The sequence below is a fragment of the Falco cherrug genome, chromosome 6 (assembly GCF_023634085.1).
Source record: "Falco cherrug isolate bFalChe1 chromosome 6, bFalChe1.pri, whole genome shotgun sequence".
Lineage (NCBI taxonomy): Eukaryota > Metazoa > Chordata > Aves > Falconiformes > Falconidae > Falco > Falco cherrug.
The window spans coordinates 38,209,395-38,235,243 of NC_073702.1; the positions used below are offsets into that span (position 1 = coordinate 38,209,395).

General features: G+C 45.7%; 1 protein-coding gene across 2 annotated transcripts in view; it reads left to right on the forward strand.

Annotated features, from left to right (window-relative positions):
• Window positions 1-25,849, forward strand: part of FRMD1 (FERM domain containing 1) — a 43,070-nt gene that overhangs the window by 12,911 nt on the left and 4,310 nt on the right. Inside the window, exons 3-13 of one of the 2 annotated variants that reach the window (XM_055714852.1) lie at window positions 3,380-3,470; window positions 12,655-12,734; window positions 14,855-14,931; window positions 16,571-16,757; window positions 19,297-19,452; window positions 21,722-21,787; window positions 21,998-22,066; window positions 22,257-22,431; window positions 24,159-24,494; window positions 24,632-24,760; window positions 25,477-25,556. In XM_055714852.1, the coding sequence (XP_055570827.1) occupies window positions 3,380-3,470; window positions 12,655-12,734; window positions 14,855-14,931; window positions 16,571-16,757; window positions 19,297-19,452; window positions 21,722-21,787; window positions 21,998-22,066; window positions 22,257-22,431; window positions 24,159-24,494; window positions 24,632-24,760; window positions 25,477-25,556 (1,446 nt within the window). The remainder of the gene's footprint in view (window positions 1-3,379; window positions 3,471-12,654; window positions 12,735-14,854; window positions 14,932-16,570; window positions 16,758-19,296; window positions 19,453-21,721; window positions 21,788-21,997; window positions 22,067-22,256; window positions 22,432-24,158; window positions 24,495-24,631; window positions 24,761-25,476; window positions 25,557-25,849) is intronic. The other variant, XM_055714853.1, reaches the window with a different exon arrangement.

Below are 25,849 nucleotides of genomic sequence, written 5' to 3' on the forward strand. Positions count from 1 at the left end.
TTCTCATGATAAGCACAGTGTTTATGCAGGTAATTCCTTTCTCTCCCATCCCATAAATTCCACCCTTCCAGATAAGAGTTTACCTATATGTGTTTTATGTGGTCACATGTAGATTGAAGCCTGCTCTTTAAAATTGATTTGTCTTGTGCCCTTCACAGATAATGCTGCTGGAGAGAAAAGCAGGAGCCATTTTAAAGTCTCTTCCTCATAATCGGGTATCTCTTAATTAACTTTGATGTCCACCTGTCTGGATATATAGATGAATTCGAGGGGTTGGTGTGGAGGAAAATCTGTCTTCCTGGGACCAACCGTGAATGTGAGGAGAAGCAAAACAGTGAGGAGAGCTAGTGGGTGCTGCAGCTCACTAGCTGCCCTGAGGATGAGGAGGTGAAGTGGAAAGTTTCTGCTGGGGAGAATAGACATTGGAGCACAGAGTAAAGCAGTCGGCTGTGCTCCAGGCTGCCGCAGGAAGGAGATGGCATGTGAGCACCAGGCAGCTTAAGCAGGATGTCAGTGAGAATGGTGCAACTAAAAATTGTGTCAATTGCACCAAAGATCTTGGAGTGGTATCTAATTTATTTAGTTTTTTAATCTGCCAGCATCGTGGCTTATCTCCCTGATAGTTTTGAACCTGTTGATCAATATCAACTGGTTTTTATGACTGAGTTTCTGGAGATTTTCTGGGGTGGTAGTAGCTGAATAAAGGAGAGACCCCGATGCTAGCCAAGGTCTGGCTGCCAACGAGGGCAGCAGGGCAAGCAGCCATGCTACCTGCGTTTGGGCAGTTTAGAAGCAGCCACAGCAGATGTTGCTCCTTGTCTAGCTGCTGGAGAAAGAGTGGGAGCATGAACAGAAGTTTTTGGAGGGGAGGAAGTCTGGTGAGGTCCTGTGTGTTGGCAAATGGCAAGCATAGGTCTGAACTTTTTCAGTTGTTCTGGAGGCAAGAGAGCTGATGTTTTAAAGCATATGGACCAAGAAAAATAGAGATAGGTAACTCATACACATTAATATCTGCACAGAGAATGACCCTGGAGTAGCAGTTACCTTCTGTAAACTTGCGGTTGACTTCATTTTGGACTGAATTTAATGTGTCAAGAAGCACTGAGTCTGACATGGGGCAAATCTGAGTATCAGTGGAAAGAATGATTCATAGTGTCTGGGATGGAGCTTGGCACAGGAGCCGTATGTAAAGGGAGGAGAGGCCAAAGAGAAGTGCACAGATGAAAAATGCAAAGGGAAATGCTGATTGCTTTGAGCAGGAGCAGGGAACAACGATTGCAAGTGTAATCGGTATTGCACAGCCTTGAAGGCTGGGAGTAAAACTTGATCCAGAAGGGAAGTGCCAAAATGAGAATGGACAAGGTGGTAGCACACATACCTGCTGTGCAAGAAGTCTGATTAAATCAGTGCTTTAGAGCTCAGTGTCACAAAACGTGGAAGTGCTCAGTTCCTTAGAACTATGTATCTTAAAGCAGGTTTTTGTTCCCTTAGGTGTGAAAGCATGTCACTTACAAAATTCATCTAATCGTAAGGCTTTATTACATAGAGCCCTGTGCTGCCAGTGACTCTTGTATGCACGTAACCATTTTGGCTAGGGGTAGGTCACCTTTTCCTTAGTGAGTCCTCCCAGGTAGGAGAACATGGTCAGAGTTTGCTTCCTTGAGAAAGGAGACAGACCTGTGCCCAGCTTTCCCTTCCAGCTGCTTGTTCTTGGCAGCTGAGCAAATACTGCATTAGGCAAGGGTGAAGTCTCATGCACAGACATTTATAATAAGACCCAGATGCGGTATTGGGTCTTACCAGAACTGTGCACTGCCTCCTCCCCTCCCAAAGCATATATATGCATGTGAGTATGTATTGGTGTAGTGCAGGCTTCAAAGCTCCCCATAAAGCAGTAGTGAGTGGCTGGCTAGTAATGCCTTGTCAAGCAGAAGAAAATGGGTACTTAAATAACTCCTGTTTCCCATTGTCCATGTCTAGTGACATGGTACATCCTGGGGCAGAGCACAGCCAGTTTCTGGGGAGTGTGGCACACCTGCACTAAAAGGGTTTGAAGAATTACCGTGGCGATTAGTTTGATGGCAGTGATTAGGTTATAGGAGAGTTCAGTAGTCGACTTCTGTCCTATCACCCTTTGCCGCTGTGAAGATCGTGCTACACTGTGCCCCCTCAGGCAGGCCCACCATCCAGCAGTGGCTTAATGAAATTCAGAGGTTCTGGCCCATTTTGCCGCTGCAGCTGGCTGCGCCCTGGGCTGAGCTGAGCTGAGGTGGTCCGTCAGTGTTGTTTGGCTCTCCCCATCTGCTCTTGCTCAGAACTCCTTCCCCGGTGCCTCTGAGGGCTGAGGTTTTTGTTTGGGCCTGGAGTTGTCTGTGCTGCTGGGGTGGTGCAATGGGGCAGGGGGCAATGAAGCTGTAGGTGGTGGGACATTTAATGGGGGAATCTTCTGATCATAGTACACATCCAGGTCTGCACGTGCAGGTAGCCAGAATTACGCTCTTGCTGGGGTAGCCTGTGCTTTTAGCAGCCCTGCTAGAAAAGTGCACTCAGTAGCTGTGCTGCTGTGCCACAGCTCTCTTGCCCTGTGCTCTTGCCAATGCTTGCAACTACTCCCCAGCCTCTGGTCCCCTGCAGGAGCATGTGCTGGCAGCTCTGCCTTCCCAGTGCGTGCACAGTGTTATGGGAGGCAAAGGTACTGGGAGGTGTCAGTATGGCACGGAAACAGGCAAGAGCTTACAGGCTGTAGTGACAGCTTCAGAAGATGAAGGTGTTAGTTGCTGTGTGACCAGAAGTCAGCAGAGGACAGAACAAGCTCTTCTGTGTGGGATACAGAGCAACCTCATCTCTAACCCTGAGCTATTTCTGCTCAGACCAAGCAGTCTTGAGTTTGTTTGTGTACTTTTGTTTTTAGTACTTCTGAATGAAAGTTTTCTTTTGTTTTTGTGGTTTTTTTTTTCTCTTAACCTCAAAAAAAAAATAATCTGCAAATAGTGTTTTCATTTCTGTAATTACAAACACACTTTTTGTAAGAGCACCTCTAAATAGCCTGGTCAGTACTGCACAAAACTAGGGCTCCAGCAGTGCCCCAAATTCCTACACAAAGTTGCCAATAGATAGGAAACTGAATTCGTGGCTTACTGAGCTGAGCCACTTTGCACTGTGAAGGAAGGAGAATGACATGTTGATTTTTATTCTGTGATAACAGCAATAATACTGAAAACAAAGTTTGTTCTGTGGGTTGGTTGGAGTTGTTTTGGTTTGGGTTTTTTTTGTGTATGCGTGCTATGGTACTGAAGAACGTATTGGCCAATATAAAGAAGGGGAATTGCTCCATCCAGGTATGAGCCATCGGTAATGTTGGATTGGTTGTTTCTTTCAGGTTAAAGCCACTGGACAGGAGCTCTTTCAGCAAGTTTGTGATTTAGTGAAGATTAAAGAGCCTCACTTCTTTGGCCTCAGCATTGTTAAAAGTAAGCAAACTCAATGCATGGAACAAATGTCTTGGCAAACGTCCATAGGCCCACTTGTGTATTTACAGTGCGTGCATATATACACAGCGGCCGTGCCTGCGGGGAGTTTGATTGTAATAAGGTCACAAAGTATGTAGATTATGCACAGTCTTCTTGGAGCTCTTTTGATCTTCGGTATGTGGGCAGACAAATTGGGAGAAGGGGGGGGCTTTTGTTCTCCACCTTTGTTCCACCTCTTTGTGGGGTTTTCTTTCTCTCCTGTAGCTGAACTGCTAGCCAACATACTTGTCACTGAATTCAAAACTGTCAGCAGTTGAACAGGAGGTGAGTTTTCGAAGGAATTTGGAGCTGAAAGTGTTACTTGTCTTCTGAAGTCACAAGCAAAGAATGTGGCATGAGAGGCAGGAAACTCAAATGGTGGGACTAAGTGTGTAAGTGGAGGACACTGGGGTTTGGAATATTGCATGAGAAATACAAAACTTCTTAGTCTGTGTGTTGAAGTCCAGTCTGCTTGGTCCTATGGCATAGTATTGACTAGGGAACAGTGTAAAATGATGCCTTAAAGGAGCAAACTTGTATGAGATACTACATTTCTAGGATGGTGTGTGCATTGGCACCCTCCCCACAACTCTTGGTAATTAGATAGGGATCTGTTGTCCTCCTTATTCTGCCTCTCCCCGTTTCCAAAAGTGTGGGAAGGATTTTGCTTGCCTCCTGAATTTTTCTCAAGTGTGTTATTATTTAGTACTGTGACTCTAGATACCGTTTCATTGAAATGAGTATAGTCTTTTATGAGTCCTCCTAAATAAGGTTTCTTTGGCCTCCTTATGAGTATGTGGGATATTCTTTAAGTTTACTTGTCTCATTTGCTTTCTGTTTTCATTCTCTAGGAACTTTTGCTTTTTTTGAGCACAGCACTCAAAAGACCAATGTAAGCTACTTATGTCTGTAAGGTTTGTAGAGTCTCCAGGAGATTCCATCAATCTAACTAAACCGGTGGCTAACAAATATATCTGTCTCTAAACCAGTGCAGGTTTTTTTAATGTGAAGAAGACCTGAATGCTCTTAACTTTTTTTTACAACTGTGTTCCTGTGAGTTCCCGCCACCCCACCCCACCCCCACCCCCCTTTTTATTTTAATACCAACTTTTGCCTGTTCCAGTTAGAGGACATCTTGGGTGAAACTGGAGCTCCTGTCCTCCACTGTAAGATGGGGCAATTTCATTCCCGTTTTCTTTGAATTAGTTGCTCTTCTCCTGTTCTCCTTGTTTCTTTCACTTTTTTCCCCTTCATATGTATCTTGCTTCATTTTGTCTGAACCCTGCTTTTTCCTTCTCTCCCATCTTTTGCAGAGCAGTTTCCTTCACCTTGTCAAGTACAGGGGCTCTGGCCCCATAATACTCTTACTGTGCCAGATGCCTTCCAGCCTGTTGGAAACACAGTGTAACTACCTCAACCCAAAGGGCATAGTAGAGCTGTGCTGGCTAGACCTTAAAGTATATTACCCATAGGTTTAAACATAAGCAGCCTTCTCTCTTCACAAAAGTGTTCTTCCTTTTTAGAGCAGCTAATTCTTCCCAAAACTCTTAGAAAAATGTCAAGGAAAAGAGCTGCAGGAGCCCAGTAGCCTGAATTAACTGTTTGCTTCCCCTTCCCTGACTATTTCTCACTCTTGCTTGCTGTAGCTCAGTTCGTAAAGCTGCTTAATTGAAGGCTCCTCATGCTCACCCTGGCTCCTCCTGACAGCCACCTCCCTATGTCACCCAGGTAGGTGTCAGGATTTTGGATGAGAAGGTTGTTTTTTTGGTTTTTTTTGTTTGTGCCTGTTTAAGAAACTCTTGGGGCCAGACAACAGAAAAGTGTCAGCAGTGAGCTTCTCAGCCTGAATGGCAGTAGCCACCAGGAAGGCTGCAGCCCTGCTCTTAGAGGGAGCAAACCTGGTGTGTTACTGCTGCTTCTGGTCCCTACCTTTAGTCTGAAAGTCCAGTATCCTGCTGACTGGAGTCTTGTGGGGTGGATTTTAGGGGTTTCTTTATTTTGTTTTTAAAATAGATCCAGGTCTATTACTGTAGAGCTGTAGCAAGGGAGATCTTTTGTCTTCTGTTCCCCAGCTTAATTTCCCCCCCACCTTGTTTTGGCCAATAGACTGGTGATCCATCTCCCTTGCTGCCAGTGGTGAGGTCTTGCTTCTATTGCAAATGTAGCACTCTGCATCTCTGGCATTTGGAAGTAGCCTTTAAGGCATTGCCTTCTTTTCAGGGATTTTTGGTTTCATGGCAAGCTATCATCTCAAGAGGCCTGGCTAAGTTTTGCATTGCCCAGGGGTGTCTTGTGGGTACTTAAGTAAACTGCCTTGGCCGTGCAGCAAGTCGGTGTATGTCCTACAGAGGCTGTGAAGGGAAGGTGTGAGGCGGGTCTACGAGGCAGAGGCGAGTTAGATGTCTGAAAACTGGAGAGGAAGCCTTTGCATTTCAGACCGAAGTATTCCTCTTCTGCATCATGCTTTTACCTCTGTGCTGCAGCTCTAAGTTGTCATTTTTTAAGAAACCACTGCCCTGTTTTAATAAGGGTATATTTTCCGGTTTCTTAATGTGTATTTATTTTTGGTGATTTGATGTTGCCGCATGCAAACCAAGGTATTCTAATCTTCATGCATCCATTACCTTGCGGCTAATTTGTCAACAAAACTCTGTCAGCAGTGGCAAGAGAATGAAAATGAAAGGATTTCTACAGAACTGTAACCAATCACACTGGGTGGATTATCTGGATTAGGAGCCCATTTGACCTGCAGACGTTGTACAGATACACTAATGCTCAGTTGGTCTCATAGTAAGTATGTGTGTGAGGGGGAGAGGTTGGGGTCCTTAATCATAAACAGAAATTTAACCCCTAAGTGTGGCAAAAATGAAAACAGCACCACAAAGCACTATACAAACTGACAACCATGAATGCTGTGAGATCTAAGCTGTAGTCTTGGAGCATGTCTCCCAGCATTCGTTGCCTAAATTTGTTGCCTTTACCTCTGACTTATAGATGCTGAGGGCAAGGTTCAGGATTTAAGGTAACAGTAATGGCGGCAGGACAGAATTTTTCAACCCTTTCGCACTCAAGCTTTTTTTATTCTCAGGATGAAAGCCACTTCAACAAACTATATTTGGGGGGAGGAGGAAAGCTGGTGTCTATAAGAAGCTTTGAAAACTGAGTTCAGGAGCGTACATTAATGGGAGGCCACGGCAGCACAAAGCTTGTGATGTGTTGCTCTTCTGGTTTTGTCACAGATCATCAAGCAAGCTATACCTTGTGTGCTGCTGAAGTGCATTTTTACCTTGTAGTTTGTGCAGTGAAAGACCCTGGAACCCTGTCAGGTTCAAGGTGGCTCCATAGGCTTCAGCAGCTGGGTCTTACATTGCAGCTCCTCCTGCAGGGTCAACCTTATCTGGTGCCCTGCAGGAGGTTTCCCTCTTGTTGTCAGAAAGTATATGCAGCCGCACAATTTGGTCTTCTGAAAGAAAACTGGTTGCCAGCAGACAAAGAACAGCCAGGCCTTCTTTGTTGTTATAACTCAGATTCCTTCGATCCTGAATCTTGGCCTTCTTTCTAGGAGCAAACCTTGCTTGGCCCGAGCAGATGAAAGCCTTCGATTCGGAAGGAGCAAGCTTGCAGCTCCTACGCCCTGCCTCTGTCTCTCTGCGTCCTCTTATCAATTTGTCAGGCTGGCTTTCTAGCAAAACCAAATCCCTTTGCTTCAGTTTCTCTCTCTCAAGGATCATCCTTCAGTTATTACAGCTATGGCTGTTCCCCTTGCCAGACCCATGCCTCCCAGCACAGGCTTAGCAAGGGGCTTGGTGGCTGACTCTGCCACGACCACTCTGCCTCTGGTTAACTCTTCTGCATCTGTGTGTCCTCTGAAGTTCATAGATGGAATACACTACCATGTTACATTTAGATTAGGTGGATATCTGTTGTAACAAAGGGCCTTTTAAGAAGACAAATGACAACAGAAATTCTCCAGACTACCCCCTGATTTCTAGATCCGTCTTTCCCTGTTACCCCTGCTTCTGCCTCTCCTTCCCTAAATCTGCTTGGATAGTTGCATCTCCCTTCTGAATTTCTTCTGTACTAACCTAAGATACAGCTCTAATTATAATGGTGTTGATACCTCAGCGTGAGTTAAATGCACTGTAAGAAGAACATGCAGAAGTATGCCACCTTGAGAGAATTGCAGCGGGTTCAGGTGTTCAAAAAGTATATAATACTCCTTGGAAGTACTTGGGTGCTCTCTTACTTGTGTGCTCTCTTCCTAGGAAGGCATTTTTTTGCCTGCACCTGCTGTCAGCTGTTTCTCCTTCAGCATCAGTACAACAGCCAGCCAAGTGCTTTCCTGCCTGAGAATTCCAAGGAGTTTGTTCGCTCCTGTGCGAGAAGTGCTGGAAACGGTTCTGCAGCTCTTCTTGTGCAGAAGAATCACTTGCAACACTGTTGGAAGTGCAAAGATCTTTGCCTGAGCATGCCTTGTTACTAACTGTAAGGTGCCAACATAAAATTCCTGCAGTACCTACCCATCATCAGGAATGACTCAGCCTTTATCTCGGTCTTCAGACCTCAACACCTCCTCTGGGCTTCTTGATATTGCCTCTTTTCATTCTTCCCCTCCATGTACCTTCTGTCTGTCCCAGGACCTCCTTTGTTTTACTCCCAGCCTCTGTTGTGGTTCTTCCCTTCTTCGCTTGGGATATGTGTACTTTCCAGCTAATGCTAAAACCCAAGGTTGTTCTAGACCCCTTAGTAAACTAATCAACCAGGTACTGAAAAATGGACAAGGTTTCCTTCTGTCAGCTTGAAAGGTAACACCAAGAGCATCAAGAAGTTATGTAGAGATGGTGGGAGCAGATGCCATGTTCCCAGTGACATTCCCAGGTCACCAGCACTTGGAAGCTTAGGGAGCTCCCCATGCGAGAGGAGTATGTAGCCAGCTCTTCTTCAATAAACAAAAAAAATCCGTGTTGGTGTTGAGGGAAGCTAAACAGGTTGTGTGAGGTCTACAGCACGTGAGGTATTTTGGAGTGCTTTTTTGTCTTTTAAGCTTTAGCTCTCCCCTGGCCTCAGCATCTCTCTGTTCTGTTCCCAGTCTCTTTCCTGTTGCCTTTCAAGGGAGATAGTGGTGTGGCCATAAGGCTTCTTGCAGCATCTGAGAAGCACTATAGCAAAGAATAATTTTGCCCCCTTCTCTTTAAGACAGAAATGCTTGCTATGTGGAAGTTTGGCTTTACATTACTTCACATTTTATTTGAATCCTAATCTTCTGGACTGTCTAAATAGTTATAATATTAAAATATACTTGACTCAAGCAAGGTAGTTTATGGGACGTTCCTGGCTGTCAACGGGGCCTGAGCTCTGCCTCTTGGTAGGACAGGACTTACCTCTGTTGAATTTCTCGGTGCTCCTAGCCCAAAACGAGCACAGGAGAACAGGTTATTGGTGTTCACCATTACTTACCTTTCATAAAAAATGAAATGGAGAGGCACTGGTTAATACAAAATAATGGGTTTTGGAGTAACAACTCAGAACTGATTTGACCCTGTATTACAGTCATAACTTTCTATTCCCATATTCCCTGCAGTGTAAATAATGCCTATTGTAATTCTGCATCACTTACTGGAACTGTGTCACTTTTTTTCTGACTGGAGACCTGGCCCACTATTTTTTTATTTTTTTATTTTTTGCAACAATGCACATCCTGTATTTGCTTAAATACGTTAACGTGCTAAGCTAATTTTGAAGAGTAGGAGCGCTTGAGTATTTGCATTTCTGGTGACTGCCTAATTTGAAGTGAGGTTTTATAGCATAAACCTTCCATTTCACGTGAGGGTTCTTAAAAGCTGTAATTGGGAGAAATGTGGAAATTGTATTATTGCAAGCTGGCTGGCTGGTCAGGTATGTTTCTTGGGAATGCAGTGCAGTGGTGTCATGCCAGGTATGGTATCTGGATGGATGGATCCCACATACATATGAGGGAACCTTTTAAGAGAAGCTGATATGATATATATGATATATTTTTAAGCTCACTGACAGTGCTGAGGTGAGATTAACAAATGCAGTGTCAGTAGCTGCAGGTGGATGGGTGCGTATCTGCATGCATACATGCTTCTAAGCAAGCTTCTTAGTACCTTTCAGTTGTCCTTCAGCTGAGGCCAGTGAACCAATGACAATTTGTACCTGCTGAGTATCCAGCCCTGTTTGGATCCACAGATCAGGCACTTCTTCCCTGGAGAGGTGCCCATCTGTGCATTTCTATACTGTCCTTTACAGCACTGCTCTGAGGTGCTGTGATTTGGTGCTCTCATATCTGTTAGAGGTGCTTGGTTGCAAACCAGAGGCTTTTAGCATCTGGCAAAAAATTGCCAAGTTTCACCACTAATCCAGCTTAAGGAAAATAAAATCCCAAAACACAGCCCACATAGGGCTGGGGAGGGAAATACCTCTTTGTTTTTGTAGATGGAGGTTTGCACTCAGGTTGACATTCCAGCAATATTAACTTCATTAAGGCAGGAATGCAGTGCTGCATTCTTGCAGGGGAGGGAGGATGTTGGGCTGGGGAAGAGTGGGACCCCCAGGGAGAGCTGATGCATCAGGGTGTCCTCCTCCTTCAGCCTTATTTATTCTTGAGGTTTATGTATACCTCTCAGTAGGCATGATAATGACCTGCAGTCCTCAGGCTTGGCATCTGGGCTCTCCCAGAGTCATCTCTCTAAGCTAATTAATACAACAGATAAATAGGGGCTGTGGAGTGTGGGTAACAAACGGCTTTACTACAGTGGAACTGCTCTGTCATCCTTTTTCTCTTTCTGTCCCAGTATCCATGTGTGATGTGGTGGCTCAAGGTATGTGCTTGCTGTTGCCATCTTTTCCTCGTGGCTGAGTGATAATTCATGTGTTCCCGTAAACACTTCTAAGCATGGGATCATTCCTGGACAAGAAGGGAAAACTGACCCCACAGCTTGTTACAGCCATGCGGGTTCCCTGCTGTCTTTACAAGTGGCAGCTAAGCACAGTGGTGCTGGCAGAACCCATACAGGCCGTGGTGGCACTGCCGTGCCAGCAGGAGCACCCCAGTCCCACTGCAGGAACCCCTGCTGGAGTGAGTGCCCTGCCCTGGGGCTGCCGAAGCCCAGGCTGGGTGCTGTGCTTCTGTTACCCACTCCTGTCGCTTGCTGGGCAATTGATTCCTAAATGAGCTTTTACTTAACTTTTTAAGAAAAGCTTTAGAGACGCTTATCAGCTTGGCAGCTGACAAAAGTCCGAGAGATGGACCAAACCCATCTCTCACCGACTAGGATTTCTATCAACCTTTTCAAGGCAGCGTTATCTGATCTTAGTGGACTTAGAGAAGCAAGGACTGGGGGGTCAGCAGAGCCTGCCAGCCACCCTGTCTTACAGGCATAAGTGAAGGTGCAGGTACAAGATGCAGTCTCTGTGATGCTAAAACATATTCCTCTCCTCCTCAAAATAGCAAAACTACTGCTATATCACCTTGTGTACTACAGCACTTAAGTTTCCACCACTAAAATTTTCAGGATTTCTGCACTTTTCAGCAGTGCTGTTAAATACTGTGCTGTATATGTATGTGACACTTCAAGCAATGTGGTACACAGTATTGTAATTACATTAAAAGTACAGCTGCAATCAGTACAGTGCAGGAAAGATCCTCTTTACTGTCTTCAGTGTTATTGGTATTTTACACAAGGCTTCCTGTTAGCGTGGTGTGTGGACCAATTCTGGCTCGCCTGAGGTATGGTTTCTTTCGCTTGACGTGGGAGCTGAAGGAGGTGGTGATGGGGGTGGTGGTTTGCTTCCTTGTTTTTTAAAAGCTTGTAAAGGAAGTATTTGCTGTATCTGCCCCTGCAAGGAACTGAAATATTCTGGGAGGATGGCTGCGAGGTAGCTCAGACCCCCCCCTGGATACCTGGTCTACCACTGGCCCCAGCCAGTCCTTCACCTGTTGTATAGAGACGAGTGCAGGCTCTCGTTTGGTTGTAAACCTCCATTAGGAAATTTTTACCTCTATTCTCCCTTTCCTTTCTCTTTTTTTTTTTTTTTTTTTTTCTCAAACATCAGAAAGTAAAAGTCAAAGCTTAGAAGTCTGGACTGGTCTTCAGCAGCAGAAGGTTGTTTTGTGAAGGTGTTGGGTTTTGTTGGTCATGTCCGTCCCCCCCCCCCCTTTTTTCCCTGCTCCTTTGATTTCTAAGGAACAACCTCTTCAACTTGGCAGTTATGTCACCTGTGAAAACACTTTCCTCGGCAAGAACAAAGAGTAGAGGGACTGGTCAGGTGAATGTGCTCAGCTGGCATTGCTGCCGAAGTCTGAAACACCCATCAGATATTTTTTTTTTTTTAAGAGACTTGAGAAGGCTCAGAAAAAAATATTTCACTTCTTAAATTTGGATTTGATAATTGGTAAGCAGTGTTACAGAACAATGGCTTTGAAAGCAGCACAAAGCTCTTTCAAGATGATGTGCTGTTCAGGCTGTCTCTTGTTCATCCTCACCTGGGTGGAAAGTCCTGGTCCTTTGAGGCAGGCCAGGTTTCCCTTTTTTTCATTCATCTTTTTGCTCTATGAAAGAATCTGGGTGTGAGCAGGAGACGCCAGACCTTACGGGGAGAGCATTTGGGTTTGCTTGTCCTCCTTCTCACCATTTCGGAGGATCCCATTCATATGTGGAGGATGAAACCTGTCAGATACCTGATTGTCCACTTGCTTATGCCATGCTGGACAATGGTGCTACGTGACAGCAGAATGGAAGTTTAGGTAGGGCTTGCTTGTTTAATAGTAATAAAAAACTGAATCCACTAAACTGACAGTGCAATTAACTTGGTAAGATGATGTTTGCCTTCTGTTAGTGGCTTCTTATAAAGCAAGAATTCTGCATTTCTGGCTAAGGTGTTTGGGAAGCTTTAGTTCAGCATACCTTGAATCAAGGCATAGCTGACCTTCCTTCCGTACTGTCTGGAGCAGTACACATACTTAAGAGGTTCGGTGCCCTCTCTTTTCCCTGCTCTGTCTATCCCTGGTCAGCTTTGTGTTGAAGTGTGTTGTTTGGAAACAATTTGTATAGTCATCTAAGTATTTAATTAATAAGAATTTCTGAATCTTTAACATTAAATGCTTTTTCCTCTTGTTTTTCAGATAATGAATATGTTTTTATAGACCTGGAACAGAAGCTTAGCAAATACTTTTCAAAGGAATGGAAAAAAGAGACCACCAAAGTAAGACAACTGTTTAATTCCAGAGGCTACTTCTTTAGTAGTGGACTACACAGTGAAATAAAGCTCTTAAACTAGATCTGTAAAGCATTTCTTAAAGATGGTCTGCAGAATGCTGTTCAGTAGCGAGATGCAGTGACTTGTGCATGGCTGCACAATTAATTAAAAGAGCAAAACCAGCCCCTTGCACAACTTTACCTGAGCAGTTGTAGCCACATAGTTGCTGTTTAACCACTACAGGAGTGGAAAAGGTCAGTTGGTCAGTCTTCCTTTTGAACTTAGCCAAACCCATGAACAGTCTGGAGAGGTCATTGTTGTCCTTGAGCAGAACAGCCTAAAACGACCTTTTGTGACTTGAACCTTCCCTGGGAGAGGGCTGGAGCTGTGACTCTTCAGTGCGAAAGGACAGTGGGGCAAGAGGAAGGATGTTTTGTTCTAGAAGATCCTTAGTTCTTTAAGGCTAGCCAGCTCTGTCAAGAGAGAGAAAAGGAAAAGCTGTGTGAAATAAAGACAAGCCTATGTAATTGTTTAGTGCTGGTCATTCAGACATGATAGTGCCTGTTTGTGCGTGTCATTATTAGAGGAGCTGCAGTCTAGAACAAGGTATAGTATGCAATTACATCCAAGTATCTTGATTAGCTCATTATGACTTTTTCCACCTTCCTTAAGGGTTTTCTTTTGCAGAGTAGGCACGCTTTCCATTTCTACTGCTTAGAGAAGTTTGCAGATGACTAGTGAAGTTTGGGGATCTCTTATCCCATACTGCTTCTCCCAGACAAGTGAGGGTTACTTCAAAGACAGCCGCCAGTCATGCGGGGTGGCTGTCTGTCCAGCCAGTGAGGGTTTCCCGAGGCAAGTGTTTCTTTCTGGTCACAGCAGGATGGGGTATGCTTTGCGGCTGCTTTGAGGCTGGATTCTTGTAAGACTTCTTCAGTCAGGGTAAGTGTCAAACCTCTGGTGTGAGGTGAATCATAAAAGGCTGAAAGAGTTGCTATTGGCAGTACTGAAATCTGAGAGGAGTTGGGATATTGGACTGGCTTAGCAGACAGGGGTTTAATTCTTATGAAGTGGTTTCAGGTGGAAAGCCCAGTCCAGCTGATAAAATAGGACTGTGAGTAAGCTGCAGAAATAAAATGTAAATATTTGCATGGTGATCAAGAAGTTGCTGTCTGCATCAGATGTGCACAGCATTGTCCCAGTGAGATGGGTCTGACCAGCAAAGCCTTGGAACTGCCTTTGTGAGCAAAGTTACCTGTATGAACATTAGAGAAGCAAGTGGCAAAGTAGGGAAGATGAGAGAATAAGCTAGTAAGATAACATGTTCCTTTTTTCCTTCTTTTTTTTTCCTCCTGTTTAAACAAGTCTGTAAGTCTGAAAGGTAGGCTGTAGTTGAAACAACAACAGAACTCATGCTGGCTTGCTTCTAACAGACAGCTTCGGTGTGAAGCAGACATAAATGTCTCCGTTTGGTCTGTGGCTGCAGGAAGGTGTGAATAACTAAACATTAGCCCTGCCAAGCAAAAGGCAAGGAGTTAATATCAGGCTGGTGCACCTCAGCCTTGGGCAGTAAATGCTGAACGCGGCAGCTCGTGTGTCCCTGCTGAGTGATGTGGTGAGTGATGTGGTGCGGTGCAGAGGGAGCTGGTTACTCCCAGGTGTGCCCTGGCACCACCACAGCCGTGCCAGTGTGGCACGCTGCCCTGCCGCCTTGCCTGCTGCTTTGAGGGAGGCTGTGTTAAACTTGCTGCGTTCAGCACTAATGCGTCTGCGGTGCTGCCAGGTGCTGAGCTAGGTAACTGGGCCAGGCTGGGCATCCCCAGGCTACACTGGGATGCTTTCATACCTGCTTATACTCACCATCTAAAATCTTCTGCCCTCCCTAGGATGTTTTGCCATTCAGCCTGTCTTAAATGTTTCATGGTGCCTCGTTGTTGTGAGACTGAGAAGTCAGATTCCTTACACCCCCACCCCCTCCTAAAACTTGCCAAGAGCTAAAAGGAGAAAATTAAAAGCAGTATGGGGAGTGAGCTTGGGAGAAGAGTACATTACTAGACAGGGTAACCAGGATTTTGGATGCTGAACTTTATTGAACTTGTCTTCCACCACCTTCCCTTCTGCTCTAGGGAACAGAGAAATTCAGCCCTCCTTTTGTTGCGTTCTTTAGAGTACAATACTACGTAGAAAATGGAAGAGTAATAAGGTAAGATCCTTTCTGCGGTAGTTGCTGTATTTTGAATTATTCACTGTGTTCTCAAAAGGCAAGAAAGATGAGCTTAATGAAACATTATCTTTGATCTCACAGAAATAAGCTTAAAAAAATCCCCTTGGTTTTGTTTAAGACCTTCACAGACTTCCTCACTCGACTATGAATGTTTTCCCCCTGAATCGTACTCCTTATCCCCAGGAAAATTGTGACTGCTTTTCCATCTGTGTTTAGAGAGCAGGCTGAATGACAACAATGTCAAAATTAACTCTTTTGCTTGCATTTTTTGGTTGTGTGAAAAACATCAGATGGCTATACAAAAAAGCACTGTTTATACACCAGAGCACATACTAATAACTTCAGATCTGTTTTCTGATCTGAGCAGTGCTTGCTGTCATCTGCCCCTGGAAATGGGCTTTTGTAAATGGACAAAAGACATTACTTCATAAGTCTCTTTGAGTTTTGCATTTGTAGTCCATTCACATGGAATATGAGCTGTACTTAAAACACCACCAGTTTTACCCATGGTACAGAACAAAGGATGAGGTAGTTAAAAATGAACAACTGACAGAGTTAATTTGCATCAGCAGTTCTGGCGTGGCTGTGACCCCTGGGCAAGCCAAGAGCTGGGATCGTTTGGGTGGATTAAAATCTTTACCAAATTTTTGGCATTTGTTCTCATCTCAGACAAAGCTTGGTGGTTTTATTTGTTTTTCTCTCTTCATATTCTTTAATTTTGGATACAGAGGAGTCTTTCTTCTGGAGTCTGTTTGGCTGTTAAGTGTGTTTTATTTAGATTTGCTTGTAGGTACAAAGGGAGATTGCATAGCATTCTACCACCCCCGATGTACATATCCTTTAGTGTCACAAGCAACTTTCTCTTGCCCTAGTAATTTGAGAGGTTTGTGGAGCCGTGCAGAGGTAATTACATGGCCCCTTCAAACTATACGCACACATTTTTATGAGCAGACTGTAGTGTCCAGCACCTCATCTATATGTACCTGTCGGCAGCCTGCTTCCCATGAGCTCTTACAGCGGGGCGGTATGTGGGTTATCGACGCTGTGTGATAGTTATGCCTTATCAGACTACCTCTGTTTTAGCAGCTTGAGGAAGAAGACAAAAACAAGCCCAAGGCTCCTGTGTCTTTTAATCTACCTTGAAGGGAATAAGCTGTTGAAAAGTACCTTGAGCCTAAGGCAAAGTGAAATTGGAAAAGCAGTGCCAGGTTTAGAGGGGAAAGGAGGACAGGTGTGCAAGAAACAGGACTGGGATTCAAGGGAGTTGACTCTCCCGACTGCTACGGGCTTTCCAGAAAAACAGAAGTGCTTGATGTAGTCAGTCTCCAAAACAGGTGTGACATGATTTTTCTTTCATCTACTTTCTGCCTTAACTTCTTAGATCTTACGCTCCTCAGGACAGAAGCTACCATTTCCCATGTTTGTACAACACTTAATGGGAGGAGACCTTGATCTTGGCTTGATGCTCCCTACACACACACAACTGTATCAGGGTGGCGTTTGCACACGTCAGGGATGTCAAAGTTTAATCCCTCCTCTTAGAAGGAGGATGTGTTTGAGGGGCCTTATCTCAGCCTGAACTTTCTTCTTCAAGTAAATTTGCCTTTGTGTCTTGCAGCGATAAGGTGGCACGGCAGCTCTATTACTGCCATCTCAAAGAGCAAGTACTTATGTCTCGGTGCAACCACAAAGAAGAAATCTACTTCTTGCTGGCTGCCTACAGCTTACAGGCAGACTTGGGCAACTACAGGGAGAAGGTCCATGCTGGCAAATATTTTGAACCTCAGGCTTACTTCCCGCAATGGGTAAGTCTTGGGGGATCTTTCTGTCAACAGATTGCATGCACAGCAGGAGCTATGTCAAGGTGGTACCTACCTGCAGGCACGCAATTTCCCCAGCTCCCACTGCAATGATTCAGTGATCAGGCAGTGGTAAAGCATCACCCTGAATTTCCCTCAGGAGATATCTCCTCTCTTTCCACTGGATGCAGGTGCCTGTTCCTCCTGGGCTCACTCATCAGTGAGGTGGGTGGTGTGTACCCTTCCTTGGTGAGGGAATGTGTTGGTATCAGATGAGTAACTCTGACTGTGGCTGTGTAATTCTTCTGTGGCTTAAAGGATTGTGTATTTGCAGTGGTGTATCAGCCAGATCTGCACAACCTAAGCTCTACAGAAAACCTCAGGGCTGCGAAGCCAAGTCCATTGCCCTTTGTTCCCATTTCTTTAATGCCTACCTCTGGGATGGATAGACCCAAACCCTAAGGGGTAGTACTGCTGTGCGGTGCCTCTGGTGCTTTCTTTGTCATTAATCTCTGGGTTAACTGCAGTAAGAGAAGAGGGAAGGGCCTGGAAATGGATTTGCATGTTTTGTTTATAAGCATGTGCACATGGGCTTGTGCCCTTCAAGTCTTACAAACAGCTTAGAAAGCCAAGAGTTGGTTTAGTTGTCAAATGAAGGCAGATCAGCTAAGACTCTGTCAGAGCTGGTTACCTGCAGAGAGTACTCCTCTTGTGGTAAAATGGCAAGAAAGCTGTTGATAAACACACTAGAGTCCATAAAAACAGAAAGGGAAGATAGCTTTGCTACAGACACATCACTGTAATGGCTGATGTCTGCTGGAGGGACCTGGACGGACCCTCCTCTGTAAACTGATTTAATTTTGGAGCCCCCTTTTCCTCTGACATTGGATTTTAGCCCAGATCATGTCTTGGGGTAGCTGTCAAAAAACCCAGATGCCTCTGGTAGTTGGTCACTTGTCTCTGGGTGAGTTGTCTCCCCTGAAAGGTGGCACTGTCCCTTGCTTTGGGGAGAAGGTTCAGAGCAGTGACAAGGGTTGCACTGGGGAGGCAAGGCTGGTAGTCTCCTTTATGTATGAGTCCCAGCCTGCCTGCCTTGCTGTGCAGAAATGCACCTTTCTCCCAGACAACAGGCCTTCATCCCATGCTATTCCTTGTTACGGGGCACCTGGCAGGAGGTGGCTAACAAAGGGCTGGAAAAGGTGGGTCTCACGCTGCTCTTTCTGGGGCATTAAAAGTCTTATCGGTTACAATTGCTCATCTGGCAAACATTGCAAAGGCCAAGACAAAGCCTGGCTCACCTGTGCTGAGCCGCAACCCCAAGCAAGTATGTGGGTGATTTATTACATCCTTACAAAGAGCAAAATCTGGCAGGCGTGGGGACGCTTCTCTCCCTGGCCCCAGGCTCCTGCAGGGAGATACTGAGTGATCTCCTCCTCCAACACAATCTCTTCCTCCAACACGTGCTTCAGATCATCTGGCCAAGCGCTGCCCCAAGCCTTGTGCTAGTGAGGAGAGGTGGTGCTGCCCTGGGGTGATAAACCCGGCTTTGAACTGTGGAGCTGGCATGCCTCTTTCTGCTGACTTTGCACAACTGATGGCATCGGTGTTGTCCTCCACCAAGCCCAGCCTTCCTCGTGGGAGGGCAACTAATCTGGCAAGGCACACAGAGGAGGGCAGAGGTGTTACTGAACAGAGTGAACAAGGCAGTTAATATAAAATGGAAGTGGGAACTAAGTGGTGATGGGTTCTGGTTGTTCTGAGCCTGGGCACGTTGTTCCTGGCAGGATGTTCTCAGGTACGTGGTGGGATCCAGTTCTAAATGCCGCCAGTGGTGGTGGATTTTGTGAAGTGAATTCAACCAGCACCCCTCTTAACCATCAATGCCACTTGCAGCCTAGAAGGGCCCAGTTTGGCATGGGAGGCAGCCGGGCTGCCCTGTAAGCTTGTATGGAGAGGGCACATTGGCAAGCATGGGAACTAGGCGCTCACAGGGCAAAAGCAAAAGGCCTGGTGAGGATTTTTCTACTGCTTAGCAAAGCCACGTGCCTGCCAGCACTCCCAACAGATAAAAAAAAAATACCTTGAGATAGTGTTATCTACCCCTTTGAGGATGGAAATGCTAAATAAGCCTAATGTGTAGTTTCTGGTCTTGAAAGGACCACCTAGCATTTCTGCAGTGTTTGGAGATGTTTCTGTTGATTGTGTTGGCGTGAGGAACACTATTTGTTATCTGCCCGTAAGCGTTTATGGATGCCAAGAGTTAGGAAAACTAATTCCAGTGCTTAAAAGTGAAAAGAGCTGATGCGACCTCTGTAGTCTTGGTCTGTTATGATTTTGCCATCTAGGATCTGTTTAGAGATACCAGTATCATCTGGGCTGCTTTAAATGCTTATCCTCTAGGGAGGTGGAGGTGAACGAGGGCTAACATCTCGAGGGACCGTATGAACCTGCACCGCCTCCAGTTTCTGCTTTGCTGTTGATCACAGCTGCCTCCTGTGGGGATTGCTGAAGAGTTGCTGACCTGTTTGTTTTTCTTGTGGTTTAGATAATTGCAAAGAGAGGGAGCGACTATATCTTGAAACATGCCCCAGAGATGCACCGAGAACAGCAAGGGCTGAGCGCTAAAGAAGCAGTGCTGAAGTTCATTAAGGAGTCCTGCCTGCTGGAAGATGTGCCCGTCCACTTCTACAGGCTGCAGAAGGTTAAACAAAGAGCCGCTTATTTTGAACTTCTCTCCCATCGTTAATTGGGTGCACCATTGCATTTTTCGCTTTCTGTGTATTTAAGGGATGGTTGGCTCTGATTCAGAGAGGCCAAACAAGTCTAAAATGTTCAGCCAATGAGGCCTGTCCCCCACAAACAAATCTGTTGCCAGTGTACAGGTATAGTATATACTGGAATCTAGTTTTGTACCTCAGCCAAGAAACTGGCCGCAGGAATGGCAAAACTTAATTTTTGTCCCTGCCTGTCAGCAGACTTGCACCAGGGAAATCACTGAGAAGTCTTGTTTTTTGTTGTTGCAGTCCATTGAAATGGTGACAAGAGGTCAGCCAGCTTTCACACAAATGCCGTGTGATAGCTGAAGGTGACACTGAATCATTTCAGCTTTCTCATACCACTCCAACCCTGTTGGTGACTGGTATTTTTTCAGCTGTATGTCAGTTTTTGGATTGCTGGATTGTTGCTTGTCCCTGAGTTTTAAACTACTTACCCAAGCCCGCTTAAACAGAATGTGCTTCATTTTCACATGCTAAGAGAGTTTAGGTCTAGAAACAGAACTAAAGAGCAGTTTTATTTTCCACTTGGATGAGCGAAACCTGCTTGTGTAATTGGGAATGGCTTAGACCTTTTTTCAAAATGGTGTTACTCCGCTTTCAGACTTGTAATTAAATTTGTGGGTTGGTTGTGCTCAGTGGGAATTGTGTCTGGGAGGTATCTGTGCCCTTTGACCAGATCTACCAGCTCTAGTTGCTGGAGAAACATGCATTTTCTGGAGGAAAGAAGTTCCGGTTTGGTCTGTAGTCCAGGTTTAGTTTCAGTTCCTTGCAAACCATCGGTGCTGCGCCTACCTCTCCTCTGTCCTCTCCGTTTTGATTCTGGTGCTGTTAATGACGCAGTCATAAGAGGGCTGATTACACTTGAATGCCATAAGAAGTCCAGCTGACAGGACATGATACAATTTATATCTGAAAGTACCAAGGCTGTGAAATTGGTTGCTTTTAATATCCAAATTCCTGTCTGACTTGAACTTGTATTTTATGCATTGCTGACTCCTTCGTGTGTTGTTTGATCCACAAAGTGCTGCTCTTCCTGCTATGTGACACGGTTACCTCGCCTTGTGATGAGATGTCCTCCTCCTAGGTGATACCTGGGTCTCAGTCAAGCACACAGATGCCAGGTGAAGGTGTTGGTACGCTGGCTGCCCTGAGATTTCAAAAGCAGTCACTTTCGTCTTACACCCTCCTCATGGCTGCTACTGAGGTTGGGAACTCCAAAAGAAAACAAAGTACTGAGCTCTGTATTTCTCCTCCGGACCAATACTGATTTACAAAGCTCTTTGCCCTTAGGAGGCAGAAAGCATTTCTTATTGACTTTAAACTAGAGACACGGGTGGTACCGGGATAAAGGGTGAGGTAATGCGATGGCATAAGACTTGCATCTTGACAAGCCAGATAAGGAGAGAAAGTTTTGATGTAAAGTTTGAGCTCTGTGAGCCCATAAATTTTTACCTCCAAATTTTCTTCCTCCTGCTCCTCCTAGCAAGAGAAGTATGTATTCCCTTCCTTAACTCTGCCGTGCCAGGAGAGACTGAAAGAACTAGAGTTTTAGTTTATATTTCTTGGTCTTCAAGCAGAAGAATCTTATTAGAGACAGAGTATGTCATACCAAGATACAGCATGAGGAAAAACAAGGCAGTATTTCAACCCAGCCATAAAGATTTTAAACTACCTGCTCCCAACACTGAGATCAAAAGGTTAGAAGGAAGGTCCCTGTAACTCTGGGTATTGATTAGCTCCCTCCTGGCCAAGGGACACCTAAGGTCCACCAGGTCCCTGGATGAAAACCACAGGACAAGGAGAAGGGGACAAGCATCCCTTCTGGTTTGGGGTCACTGTAACCTGGAGAGCAAGAGTGGGGCATGTTCATGGAGACACTAGAGACGGCGTGTGGCAGTAGGAGAGCAGTAACTGTCCATGCCCTCACATCACTAAAGCTACAGGATTCCCTGTCCAGGGCAGCTGGGGCATTTGCTGGTGAACTGCTTGAGATACCCAGTACGAGGGGATTTTAGGTGTAGATATTTCAGGGGTCAGCAAGGCAAGGTGCACTTTACAAACACAATAAAAACCAAATGAGCTGATGGCATCTGCGTGATGGGGAGTCCTGCTACCTCTCCTGCAGTAGGTGCCAGAACAAGAGTGTGGTCTTTGTAGATTAACCTTTGACTCCAGGCTCTTCTGTTCTTTTAGGATAAGAAGGAGGATCGCCCGACTGTTATCCTGGGCCTGACCCTGAGAGGAATGCACATCTATCAGGTAACAGACTGCCGTGAAAGCTTTCTGGTGTAGCATTAACTCAGCCCAGCTCCCCTGTCCTCCCCCTGCACTTCGGCTCCTCTGCCTCCCCTGCAAGCGCCAGGCTCTGCATATCTCAAATTCTTGGTTGTTTGCAAATTCTTTGCACATCGATGACTCCACCCTGTACCTGCCAGTCCCCGTGTCACTCTTGAGTTTGATGTGTTACAGGAGGTGAATCACGTTCGCCAGCTCCTCTACGACTTTCCCTGGTCGCACATTGGGAAGCTGGCATTTCTGGTGAGTATGACGGAATGGAGGCCATCTGGCAGCGGGCTGTCATCCTGGGACCTGGCAAAGCTGTTGGCCTGCCTGTGCTGCCATGTCAAGTCCTGTCACTCACACGCATAAGACTGCAGCTATCTCTGGTAGCTGTGTTGCTTAAAGCATGCTCTTGCTCATTTTACTGGCATCTCTCCTCTTTATGCAGGGGAAAAAATTTGAGATCCAGCCAGACGGTTTACCCTCTGCACGGAAACTGGTTTACTATACGGGTTGCCCCTTCAGGTCACGGCACTTGCTGCAGCTCCTCAGTAACAGCCACCGACTCTTTCTGAATATTCAGCCGGTGTTGAAGCAAATACAAAAACTGGAGGAGGCTGAAGGTATGCGATGGAAGAACAGGTGACTTTAGTAAGGGGAGGAGTACAGCATGGTAGGCTCTGCTGCTGTTCCGCAGTGGCTGCTCTCCATTGAATTGATGGTGTTTCTGCCTTATCAGGAAGCTGGTGAGAGAAATACAGGTGCTAGATGTATTTCAAGTCCATTACTAGGAAGTGTTTATGCCTCCCACATTGCTAGACTGTGATCAGAAAGTGTGTGTGCGTGAGCAGTAGAGGGGGAATATCTGCCTTTAAGAGGAGATCCTCCCTCTCTGTGCTCCCAGTTCTCCATGTTTGACACATGCTTCTAAGTGGAAACAATTCTGAATAAAAAGCTTTCCTTTGGGATAAGATCATCTTGTGTTCAGGCAGCAGTATGGGTTGTGAGCCTGTGTCTTAATTTTTCAGTACCCTTTGCTAAACATTGCACACAATTTCGTCTACAGTGTCCAACAATTAAGAGCTAGGAGTTGCAGGTGCCAGAAACAGGCTGAGAGCTATCAGGACTCCCAGAATCTGTCTTTTATAGTGGGGTCTCCCCTCTAGGACCAGTGATTTGAGCTCTGACAGTCCCTGGTATGCTTCCAGACAAACTTTAGTCATTTCATCACCTCTCAGCTTGCCCCTTTCCATTTTCCAACTCTGCAAGCTGGGTCTCCTACAACTTCTCAGCCTACTTCTCCCCAGTGACTGTTTTTAATGCATTGGTGGTCTTCCAGAGGATCGTGTCCCTTTCCATCTAGCCTTCTCCTGAATGCTTTTCCCACCTATCTTTTTCCTGACTGTTGTTCCCTGTGTTCTCCGTCCACACTTTTTCTGTCTGAGGTTTGTAAGCCTTGTATCGTTACCTTCAGTGTTGGTGGAAGTCAGCCAGCAGTAGCTGGTCCTCTTGTCTGAGGGCATAGTCTGACTCCTCCCAGGCAGAAGTCGGGAAAAACTTGTTTCTGGTTATTGCCTAGCTTATATCAGTCTCTGAAGTGGTGACTGCTGGTTGCGTGGAGTCGGTGTACAGGGCAAAGCAGCCCTTAGTCTCATCTAGCTTGGTTATTTCTGTCTTTGCCTTCAGTGGGTTTATTGTAGTGGCCTTGAGCTGTGTGAGTGTGACCAGTGGCAGGTGCCGCTCACCTGATGAAAGCCTCACTAATCAAGTGCGTGTGGGCAAAAGGCTTTCGGTTGTTTTGTGTCTGCTAGTGTCTCATGGATTTCTTGACCACCCTCAGTACATCTCTCTTTAGGTAATAGATTCAAGCCATGGAAGAAATAATTAATACATCATTAATAAATGCCAACCATGGGGATCCTGTTCTTGGCTGTCTCCACACATTGATGGCTATTTCAAGAAACAGTCAATGTACTCTGCTTTTTAAAGGCTGAACACTTAGGTTAGCTAAGTAATACCCCCCCTGCCCCCCTGCTTTTTGGTTTTTGGCATTTCATTCTGGAAGCTACTGTTTTCTGTATCATAACTGCCTCTACCTGCCTGTTCTAATTCAAGGAATGCTGGGTTTACTGCAAGTATGACTGACTAATTCTTTTACAACCAGTGGAGCATCCCAGTATCTGTTGAGCAAACAAAATATAAAACTGTCCCTGTATTTTTTTTAGTAGCTGCAGCAGCTGTTTCTTAATTGATGGGTTGTGCCAGTCCCAGAGCTTACCGATTATTTTTGCTACCCTTCCTTTGGTCTGGGTTAAAGTTCTCACTGGTTTCTCTCTTCTTTCTTCCTCAGAGAAGAAGCGCTACCGGGAGTCCTATATCAGTGATACGCTGGACATGGACCTGGACCCGTGCGATAAGAACTCGCGTGGCAGCGGGAGCAGTGGGGGCAGCCGGAGGGATAATCGCCTCTCACGCCAGTCCACAGGGAGCCATGGCAGCTCTCACACGTCGGGCATTGAGGCTGATTCCAGGCACCGGGTGTCGGTGGAAATGTCCGTGGATGAGCCCTTCAGCATTGACCGGGTGCATCGGAAAGAGAAATCCTGCAGCTCAACCATCAGCTACGGTAGCTCTGGCATTGACAGTGGCAGCAAAGGGCGAGCTGAAGATGACTCTCAGGATGATGGTAAAGAATTTGGAGATGTGGGGCAACTTCTGAGACCACTCGTGTCTTCTCCTGCAGGAGAATGGGGAGTAAGAGAATGTGAAGCAGCTTGGAGAAGTGTAATACTAACCCTTCTCCTGCCACTCTCTTCCTCCTAGAGCTTGAGCTGGCAGTAGATGAGCCAGAGGAGGTGCCTGTAGATGAGCCTTTAGAGGGAGACCAGTTAGAGGAGGCCACTGTGGGAGAATCTATTGAATCTCTTCCTCTAGATGCTGCTAGCTGCCAAGGTGAGATGGCTTTCTGCTACTGCTCAGTGCTTTTCTTTAGGCTCTAGCCACAGGCATAAGCTGAGGGATCTAAGAAAGCTCTGTCGTCTTCCAGTCTACTGCCAGTGCTACTTACTGCCCTGCTGCAACAGGATTTAAGTCAGCTCATCTAGAGGTTGAAGGCCAGCACCCTATATTGTACAGTGCTGCTCTCCTCTGTGCTCCTCAAGGTCTCCCTTCTCCAAATTTGCCAAGTTTATTATCAGTTAATGACAAAAAGATAACTGAGGTAAACCTTCTTATGGTGAAGGAATTTGCTTTAAAATCTTGTATACCACAAAACAGCTGAACAGTTCAACCACAGAGTAACGAGCTAGTTGCAGGGATTGAAAAGGTAAAGTTTTGTGGCTCGCAATACAGGGAATGCTAGACAATGGGGATCGTGGGGGAGCTGCCTGGCCATAAGACAGACAGCCTTTATAGCAAAGCAAGATAGGTGAATGTGGGACAGGGAGGCGAGAAGCTGGTTTTTTGAGAGTTTTTAAACATAGATCCTTAAGGGCAAGAAGGAGTACTTGTGAGCAAAACTCTCCGGGTGTTGAAGGTGCGTACTGATGTATATTTATATTTATAGGATAGCACTGCTTGAATGTGGCCTGCAAGAACACCTTGTGTTTTCCACAGCCCACAAAACCTCAAACCTGCTATGTTTTTCACTTCTTCCTTCTCCTTTGCAGTGATAAATCAGGAATCGCTGTCTGTGGTGCAAGTCACACTAATAAAGATGAGAGGCCAAAGTGTGGAATCCCTTCACCAGGTAAGTGCTTGGCAGGAGGGCCTCTGTGTGGGCATTGAAACCAGATAACCAGCGTAATGCAGACAGCTGTAAATCGGGTGAACTTCATTGGTCTGGATTTGACTGATTCTTTAAATGGTGTAACCAAAACCAGCTGTTGCCCAGCGACTCCTATCAGGAATAGGCTGAGAGCAGTGTTTGGGTCAAGAATATTATAGAGAGGTTTAGAGTGATCAGCAGGGAAATCTTGCAAGCCAGCTATTGTCTGTCTTGGGCTTCCAGACTAGAAATGGAAAATAAATAACTTCCAAATT